The following is a 10,018-nucleotide window of genomic DNA, read 5'->3' as shown; positions in this document are numbered from 1 at the left end:
AGATATCTGAAGGCATATGAGAGCCCAGATAATTATAAGGGAATCCAATTTTAGATCGGAGTCAAGAGCAATGTGGCAAATGAGGATGGAGGAGTGGTCGAGGCTGGACCAGGCACTTCCCGTTGGGCCACATTGAAGACATTTGACATTATCCCAAGTGCAGGGCCGCTGAAGGTTTAGACAGGGAGTAAGTAGCGTGACCACCCTGGTGTTTTGAAACTCCCTTGAGCTGGTGAGGAGGCTGGACTGTGGGAGGGCTTGGTGGCCATCGGAGTAGCCACTGGGGATGACTGCAAAGTCCAGGTGAGAGTGGAGAATCAAGGCATAAAGCTGATGAAACATTACCCTTCACAGCTGGCTGGCTCCTCTGCAGCCTCTAATTACAGCAAATGTCCTCAGACAGGTTAGTGATTCTATCAAAGTGGCCAAACCTGGAGACCCACATTTTGCAGATAATGCTGCATGAAGCCAGTTAATTCAGTGATTGAATTATTAAGTTAGAGCATCTATGACTTAATTTCATTGGCCATCAGCAAGGCCTCCTTCAAGTAAATTGACATTTGCTTTGCCATTCTGTCTTAAAACCAGAACAGTAGATTTGGTTCAATTTCATACAGAAAATGTGCTTTTGCAGTATGCAGAAGAACTCAGAAAAGAATAAAAATAAAATGCATTTTAAAAAAACTGTGACCTCACTCTTTGTATGTGTGTTCAACAACAGTAGAGCTGGCTTCGAAGAGAAAAAGAAAACCTCTCTGAATGAGATAGCTCCTGGCAGAGACCTTCCATGAACACTTTAAAAGAATGTGAAGTCTGCTATTTGTTCAGGCTAAATAAATATCAATTAAACCAAGGTGGTTGATGGCATCATTCTGATCTTCTGTATTGCTGATTTTTTGGTCTAGGTGTTAGATTCCCCAATTTGGATTGTGAAATTTTCTTTTTCTCTCTTTAATTCTGTCTGGTTTTGTTTCATACATTTTGAAGCTCTACTGTTGGGTGTATACACATTATGATTCTTAGGTCTTCTATTGAATTAATCACTTTTATCATTATGATATCTCCTTCTTTATGTCACCATCTAAAGTTTTGTTTTGAAATCTATTTTATCTGATATTAATGTAGTCACTTCAGCCCTCTTATGCTTACAGTTTGCATGGTGTATTTTTTTCATCTATTTACTTTCAACCTACCTGTGTCTTTACATTTAAAGAGTCTCCTATAGACAGCATAGAGGTGGGACTGTTTTTTAAAAAATCCATTCTGACAATTTCTGTCCTTTAATCGTGTGTCCCTGAACACAACGTAACTGTTAATATAGTTGGATTTCAATCTATCATTTTATTTTTTGTTTTCTGCTTGATTCCTCTGGGTTTTTTTTTTTTTGCTCATCTGTTCCTCCTTTCCTGCCTTTTACAAGTATTTGAATACTTTACAGAATTCCATTTAATTTTAATTTTCCTGTTAGCTATTTATTCTTCTTTGTATTACTTATACAGTGGTTGCCCTAGAGATTACAATACACAACTTTGACATTTTACAGTCCATTTACAGTTAATAATATACCACGTCACATAAAATACAGGAATCTGGCTGCTTTATAGCCCCACAACCAACCTTGTCCTTTAAGTTATTGTTGTTATAAATGATATACCTACCCGTGCCATAAATCCCTCAATTGTTATAATTTTAAACAGTTAAAAGTTTATAAAGAAAATAAGAGGGAAAAGGCAAAAAACAAAACAAAATAAAACAGAAAACCACCTGTGTCTTTTGCATTTAGCCAGAGAGCTTACTTTTTCTGATGCTTTCCGTTCTTTCCTGGACCTCGGTTTCCATCTGCTCTCATTTCCTGTCAGTCTGGCTTGAGACAGAGCACAGCCCTGCCTGCCCCAGGAGATAAAACCCACGTACAGCCTATGCGCTCAGAACAGCCAACTCTGTACTGAAAGGCTTTGACTTCTCTAGGCATCCACAGGCCACAGCCCCCTTTGGGGGGAACCACGTGCACAGGGAGTTGAGTTGATCATCTGTCTCAGCTCTGAGTGTACTATCATCATTGGTCCTTGCAAGGTCCATTTCTTGGTTTATTTCCACTTTCCCACTTCATCCCAGATGCTCACTCCTTGGCCCCTTCTCTACAAAGGCACCCACTCCGAGGGGCTTAATACGGACCCTTGAATAGGAATGAAACCTCCAAAATAAGTGGTGCTCTGTGTGCTTTTACTGAACTAACATGCAATCTTGTTACAGAACTTGCTCTCCTCCTCCTTCCTTCATACTCAAGACTTAGTAAAATCTGTGCACAGACACCCGGGTAATCCCATCTACATGGCGCTCCACCACGAGCATCCTCCACATTTCAATTATTTATTCCCTCGTGATGGAAACTGAGGTTGCCTCTAACTTCCCACTGCCACCAAAAACACTGCGATGCCTACCCTAGTTCTTCCCCCTTAGGGATTTCCCCGAGTCGTAGACTGGATCAGAGGGCGCGTGCTGACCTAATCCCACCAAGCACTCCTGATTGCTCTCCAGAAAGGCTGCACCAGTCCCCACTCACCACCAAGGAAAGCACATCTTCACCAACATATGGCATTTACCCAACTTCCTAGTTGTTGCCAGTCCAATGGGTGTAGCGCTGCATCTCCCTCTCATTTTAATTGGCATTTCTCTGATCACTAGTGGGTCTGAGTGTCTCTTCATGAGCTTGGGAGCCATTGGGGCTTCCTCTATCTACGAACAGCCTGCTCTACCCTGTGCCTGGCTCTCCACTGGGTACTCCACCTCCTTTCTCTACCCATGTGTTAACCAGCGTATCAGGTTCTGCTGGCCCACGAACCATTGTGTCTCTTCAGGATGCTATTGTTCATTTCTGCTCTGATCCTTTGTTTGCACTTCAAAGCATAATGTCCAGGTCATAAGTTTGTTTTCATTATTTCCAAGTTCTCTGGTTGGGGGAGCACCTGAGGATTTTCCCCACAGACCAGCTACACCTCCCACGTATCAGCACTTTCACTTTCCCGAGGCCAGGGAACACTTAAAGTGTGAGCCTCTGCTATGTGCCAGGCACCATGCAAGGATCATCTCCCTTGATCCCCAAAACAACTCTGTCAGGGGGCCCTCTTATCATGCTTGAGTGACAGATGAGAAACGGAGGCACATAAAAGTTAAATAACATGCCCCAGTTCACAGAATTGTAAAAGTGACCCAATCGGGATGCCGTTCATAGCTTAAACTCATGTTAGTTTATCTCAAATAATGCCTATTTCAAATAACTGCTATGTTCCAGAGAGCTCCATGCTTTACCTTTCCTAAATATTGAAACTTAGTGGAAAAAAGTCAACCCTGGTGGTACCTTTGTACCTTCCCAGTCCCTAGTGTTTGAAAAAGGTGGTTGAGCTCACCAGTCTGAGTGCCCAGGAAGAGCAAATAAATGTTATGTTCACTAGGGGGCTTCCTCAAAGCCTGGTCCCGGAGGAGTGGCCTCCGGTGGGGGGAGGTGTAACCTTTGCCTTCCAGCAAAGGTGCTTCTCTCTCTGGTCCCCATGGCTCCGCTTCAGAAGGGAACCCGACTTACCCAGAGCACATCCTCTTTGCAGGTATTTAATGAGCATCAGCTGTGTTCTGGAACCTCAGTGATGACCAAGGAGAGTATCCCCAGTCCTGATAACCTAGGGAGACAGAGATAACTGATCACACTTATGTGAGTATTGTTCCTCATGGACAGACATCTTCCGGAGGAAGTAACAGTTCCATGAGGATTTATAAGAGAAGGGGACCTGTCTGATACTTGGGGGGATGTCCATGAAAGTGTGGCTCCTCCTAAGAAGTGGCACTAGGGCTGGTAATGAAGAACGAGAAGGAGATAACTAGAAGAAGAAGAGGAAGAAATTCCTAGGCAGAGAATGTGCAAAGGTCCTGAGGGACCAGAATGTGCAAAGGTCCTGAGGAACCAGTACGGCTGGAGGGGAAAGGCAGGGGCTGAGTTGAATAAGAAGCTACAGAGTCCCAAAGTCCCAGATCAGGCAGGGCCTCCCAGGTTGGCTCCTCAACCTGCCACTTCAGGACACTGGGTATGTATGAAGACTTCCCAAGCCATAGGAGACCCTCAATTTCCATATGTCCTGTATTTAAAAATTGATCTGGCTAAGATGGACCCAGGTAGAGACACGAGGATTCTCTTTTATCACCTCCCCTTTCAACAATCTCCCGTCTCTCAGTTGACGAGGAAAGGCTTACCTGCCACCCAACCTGACTCTTAACCATTTTACTGGGTTACATTGTTCTGAGGCGTAAAAACAATATAGTTTCTCTTCTTCTAAGGCTCCAAAAATCCTCTCTCCACCCATCTCATTAGGTAATGCACTTCTAATACAGTGTTCCTTTTTGTGTTTAATATTTATCAAAATTCATATTATATGTCTGAGGCTTTATCATTTATATACTACTAATAATTGTTACAATAACACAATTTTAGAGAGAACCTTAGAACTTAGAACCTTATGGCCATAAGAAAATTTTAAAAAGCTAATGCATATTCATATATTTGTTGCAGTTCATATAATAGATAAGGTGGTGAATACTGGATTTAAATAACAAAAACATTACAGTTGGATAAAATTCTGTTGAAAGCGGAAAGAAAATATACTTTGAAGGCATAAAGGAAACAATGTAAATTTTTTGAGTGTTAAAGAGAAACTTGTTAGTATTTTTAAATATAATATGGTAGTTTTATAATTCATTGGGTACATTTAAAAGAGAGTTATAATGGTTTTATATATAAAGTGAATTTACATAATATACCCCTAAACTATTAAAATTTATGATAAAAGAATATTTTAGATGTCAACTGAGAAATGTGTGAGGCATACCTGTCTTTTTAAAAACTCTTTGGGGGTGTCAACAAGAAGTTTGAAGACACTGTTATAGGCCATGGTGCTCTAGGGGTGGTGGCAGAGATCAGGAGGAGGCAGCACAGGGACTGGCATTTTCCCTAGTGCCATATTCCTCCAGCTGGCTGGGCTGGAGTTGGTGTGGCTTCCTGTGTTCACTGTTGTGGTGTTGCTACCAGAATGCGTAAGCACCCCAAGGATGGGGATTTTGTCTCTTTGGGCCGTTAATGTCTCTCCAGTATCAACCACAGTGCCTGGCATGTACTAAAAGCTCAACAAATATTTGTTGGATGGATGAATGGTGGACCCCGACTCTCACTTTGTGCCAGGCACTGTGTTAAGGGATGACTGTGGATCCCCACTTAATCCTCACAACAACCCTGCAGTATGTCCATTTGGCATCCCCATTGCAGAGATGGCGAAACTAAGGCACAGAGAGGATACATAATGTGCCTGAGGTCACCAATCAAGGACGTAGTGGACTGGGACCCAGGCATCCTGACAAGAGCCGTTAACCATGATGCCTCTCTGCCCAGGGGGCACAGGGGCAGGACCTGTGTCTTTGTTCTGAAACTCCAGGCACTTTGGGGCACCCCATGAACGTGATACCCTTCACAGCCAGCTGAAACAGCTCCCTGCCATCTGTTCTCTCCTCCTAAGTGGTTTTCCTTCTCTCCTCCCTGTTTAATATTTAAGTTGCACATATCCTGGGACATCCCAGAGTCCGCATGTTACTGACCTACTTACTTATCCAACCATTTTTCTCTCATCGGGGGCAGCACAGGGGGGTTTCGGGAAGGAAGTAAGGAGGTGCAGAGAGTGCGGAGCCCTACACATCACCCTGCTGCTCTAAGCAGTCTCCAGCTGACAAGGAAGCATTAATAAAACAAGGCCAGACTCTACTGCTGAGGCTACAGCTGATAACATTTATTCCAAGTGGCTCTCCAAGAAAACAGCTCCTGCTCCTCCCGCCCCCTAGAAGGGTCTTCAGAGCTCCAGCTCTGTCTGGGGCATGTCTGTTTGTTTCTCTTCTGTTTATAAAATGGAGGGACTTGGAAATCAAAGGCGGGCTCCTACTCCTTGGTAGTGAGGATGACAGCTCCAGGTCAGCCACAAACAGGCACTTTGCCTGTTTCAACCATCTTTTTAACCAGAATCCCTGGGGAAAACGCTGAGGGGCAAGGACTACAGCACACAGGGCCTGGGGCAGCTGCCCCCTAAGCCCTTTTACTAAGGCGCCAGGCACTCACCTATTCTCCAGTGTCCCCTGCTCAGGGTGACATGGTCCTATTTTATGAGAACTGGATTCAGGGCCTGGGGCCCTCAGAACCCCACTCTCACTGTGGGGTGACACTGAGAGATGTCCCCTTTCCCCCTGTTTCCACATCACCATCTGGAGGGTACCCGAGGACCCGATGGCCAAAGACTCCAAGTGGCACCCCGCATCATGATCCCGAGGTGGGAGAGGGGAGGGGTGGTGGGGTGCAGAGTGGTTTCTCCAGGAAAGAGATCGGTCCCCGGCCCCCAACACCCTAAGACCTCTTTCCCTGGCACACTCGCTAGCCTTCATGTCGTCACGGCCAATTTCAGGAACAGGGAGGCTCAAAGAGAGCTTTAGCTCCTAATTGGGCCAGATGAAACCACTAATCCCTGACTCCTTTTCTTGGCCCCTGACCCTTCACCCCGGAATCCTTGACCCCTTGCCCTGGGGCTTTTGACATCCTCCCTCTGCGACCCATCCACTTCACCCGGGCCCGGGTTCCCAGGGCTCACGGCCAAGTGCAGGGACAGGGGCGAGGGTCTGCTCAGGACGGGGCGACCTTAGGATCCGGGCTCAGAACCTGGTCGGGGACCTGGGGGGGAAAGGAAGGCGGTGGCTACTCCGACGCAGTGACGGCGCGGGAGGGCGGAGGCCGGGGCGCCCCAGCCCCCCGCCCCCGCCGGCCCTGACGTCAGAGCCAGACCCGGTAAACTGAGCGGCGGCCGCCGGGCGCTGGGGCGGAGACTGCGACCCGGAGCCGCCCGGACGGACGGAGCCCACGGCGGCCGGGGCAGGCAGCCGCAGACCACCCGAGGTAACGCCGACCCCGCTCCCTGCCCGCGGGGCTCGGCGCTGGGGACGGATAGCCGCCCGGGGCGCGGGGGAGAGCGGGGCCCGGCCGAGGGCAGGGGAAGCCCCCCGAGGCGCCGCGCACGGGGCTCCAGGGCGTCCCGGGAAACCCGGGGCGCAGGACGCACGGTGCGCAGGGGTCCCGCGGCACTTTCCGAGCGCGTAGCGGGTGAAGTGGGACCCGCGGGGGCGGCGGAGAGCCGGGCGGCGCCCAGGATCGGGCCCAGACGGCGCTCGCGGGCGTTATTAACAAGGAGCGCAGGTGCCGGTGAGAACGCGCTCGCCGAAGGTAAGCCGAGGGTGGGACGCCCGGGACCATCCGGCGCCGCCCGGTGCGCGCCGCTTCCCGAGCGCCCCTTCGGCGGCCGGGCCGGGCGAAGTCTGGGCCCTGGGTTTGGGGGAGCCCCCAGCCCGGCAGAGCCCCTGACCGACCGCGCGACGCGCCCGCAGCCGAGCCCCGGAGCCGAGCCCCGGAGCCATGGCCTTGAGCGAGCTGGCACTGCTCCGCTGGCTGCAGGAGAGCCGTCACTCGCGGAAGCTCATCCTGTTCATCGTATTTCTCGCGCTGCTGCTGGACAACATGCTGCTCACCGTCGTGGGTACGTACGGACCGGGCGTCCCCCCTCCCCGGGTACCCCTTCCCAGGGCGCCCCGCTTACCCGAGCGCGGTTCGGGAAAGTTGGAGAACACGTTTTGCAAAAATACATTCCCCAAGACTGCCTCGTCTAGGCTAGTAGCCGTGTTTGTGGCTTCGTTTTCCTGGCAGTCCGATCAAAAAATGTGACAGCAGATAAAACCCAGAACTTATGTTTCCTCCTGATAATTTCCTGCTTCCCCTTGTCACTTTCAACGCGATTAAAAAAAAATCTATTAAGGAGGAGCAAGTCCCAGGATTCAAAATAATGTTATAATAATTATTATGCTACCCGGAAAGGTGGGTCAATAATGTGGTCTGTCACCTCAAGGAACAGGTCAAAATCCCTCCCTCCATAAAAGGAAGGGACATTTAAAGGTAGTGATTCCACAAATGACTTGACATGGAGACATTACAGGACCCACATCAAGAGCAATTTTAACAGCATTTGTTTTCATCTTTTTCCTGTAATGGATTTTTGAAAAACTAAATAATTGGCATCCAGTTCTCTTAATTAGCACCATTAACAGCAACAGATTTGACATGCTTTTCCTTAAAAAATCCCAATTTTTAATGAATAAAAAATGATTTTTTAAAGGGTTGTTTCCCTTCTCTCCATTTAAAGTTCTCTCTCGATGGTTTTCAGAACATCACACAGTCAGGGTTTCACTTCCAGGAATATCACATCTGGGGCGGGGGCACTCATCTGAGTTCAGTAACAAGGGCCCGAGGCCTCCTTTGTCTTGAATGCTCTGTGATGCACATGCCCAAAGCTTCCTACAGTACATCAGTTTTTCTTTTCCTCTCCGAAAGTCTCAAATGTTCCAGGTTGTGTGAAACATTGAAGCTTCCCACTCAAGTAATGGAAAGATGAAGTGGGCCTGCTGCAGAATTTCCGAATTATTACTTCCTGCAGGTTTATTCTTTTCTAAGACACCTAATGAAATTTAGCTTTCTGTTTCCTTGATTCATTCACTTAAAGGTCTTTCTAGCCTCTTTCCGAGAAGCACTGGTTGACCCCAGGTCAGCACTGATTAGACTTCAGACCGAATCTTGCTTTCCTAAAATATTCCTGTGAAGGAGCCCTGTAATGGGAAAGCCCACAAAGAACAGGGATCTCTGGGGCGGGTCAGGTCTGCACAGTAGCTGGCCCTGAGAGCTCTCACAGCTTCTGGGGCTTTGTTCGCAGAGCTGAGCAACGTGAAATTGTTCAGTGTCGGCGTGGAGTTCCCATTCCGGAGGCAGACATGCCACTTGTCTGGGCTTCATTTAGCGTTTGACGAGACCGCGGTTTTGCTGGCTTTGGTCCCGGGCAGGGTTTCAGTGTAATCACCACTCTCCTGCTCTTGTTCCCAGTCCCCATCATCCCAAGTTACTTGTACAGCATCGAGCATGAGAAAGATGCTATAGAAATCCAGACTGCCAAGCCAGTGCTCAAAGCCTCCACCTTCGGCGGCTTCCAGAACATCTTCTCCTATTATGACAACTCCACCGTGGTCGCCGGCAATAGCACCGGCCACCTTCAGGGGGCGCTGCTGCATGAGGCCACCACGCAGCGCACAGTGGCTAACAGGTCCACCGCCCCTTCCGACTGTCCCAGTGGAGACAAAGACCTCCTGAATGAGAACGTGCAGGTCGGCCTGTTGTTTGCCTCGAAAGCCACCGTCCAGCTCCTCACCAACCCGTTCATAGGACTGCTGACCAACAGGTGGGTTATATCATTTTGGTCAAAAAGTGTGATATTTATATTGTTCCAGATCACTTCCCCCTGGGATTTTTGCTTCTCATTCATTGATCAGAATCTGGAAAACCAAAGCTGGGGAAAAAGCCAGTCTCCTTCGCCTTATGTTTCTGTCCTTACTCAATCACGATTTCCCATTTGGTCTTCCTTTTCATTGCCACCATGACCATCCTTGGGGGACTGTACGTACCATATGGCTTTCTCTTCTCTTGCACCTCTGGTCATGCGCTTCCTAGTAGACAGCTGAGGTGGTTTCCTTCAGGGCTGGCGTGGTCAGTGCTCGTGGGGATGGCCAGGTGGGGAACGTAGCACATGAGCTGTGGTCCTGCTGCGTATGTGAAACATCTCGCTGACACCGAGGTCCTAGGCAGTGTACCAGTTCTTCCCCTGCCACGTACTAAGCTGCATCCACGTGCACAAAGGGAAGAGGCTTTTTTTTCTGGATAATTCAAGCTGCCCAAACTAGCTCTATATTAATCTCAATGTTCTGGAGTCTTTTGGGACCCACATTATTTTGAATAACTGTTCACATTTCCATTGCTGGTGGCCATCCAGCAAGTATTTGCTCTTCTACAACTGAGGTGGGCCAGCTCTGCCTGATATATGGGGGCTCCAAGTACAGGACAGGGGGCTTGCAG

At 48.5% G+C, this 10,018-nt stretch overlaps 1 protein-coding gene across 1 annotated transcript in view; it reads left to right on the top strand.

Annotated features, from left to right (window-relative positions):
- The first annotated feature begins 7,483 nt into the window (after nt 1-7,483).
- SLC18A2 (solute carrier family 18 member A2) overlaps nt 7,484-10,018 on the top strand; it is a 34,126-nt gene continuing 31,591 nt past the window's right edge. The window contains exons 1-2 of the mRNA XM_061192930.1: nt 7,484-7,604; nt 8,996-9,347. Of these exons, the coding sequence (XP_061048913.1) occupies nt 7,484-7,604; nt 8,996-9,347 (473 nt within the window). The remainder of the gene's footprint in view (nt 7,605-8,995; nt 9,348-10,018) is intronic.

Source organism: Eubalaena glacialis, chromosome 1 (assembly GCF_028564815.1).
Source record: "Eubalaena glacialis isolate mEubGla1 chromosome 1, mEubGla1.1.hap2.+ XY, whole genome shotgun sequence".
Classification (NCBI taxonomy): domain Eukaryota; kingdom Metazoa; phylum Chordata; class Mammalia; order Artiodactyla; family Balaenidae; genus Eubalaena; species Eubalaena glacialis.
The sequence above is the reverse complement of the archived record's forward strand: the minus strand, read 5'-3'. Positions and strand labels throughout refer to the sequence as shown.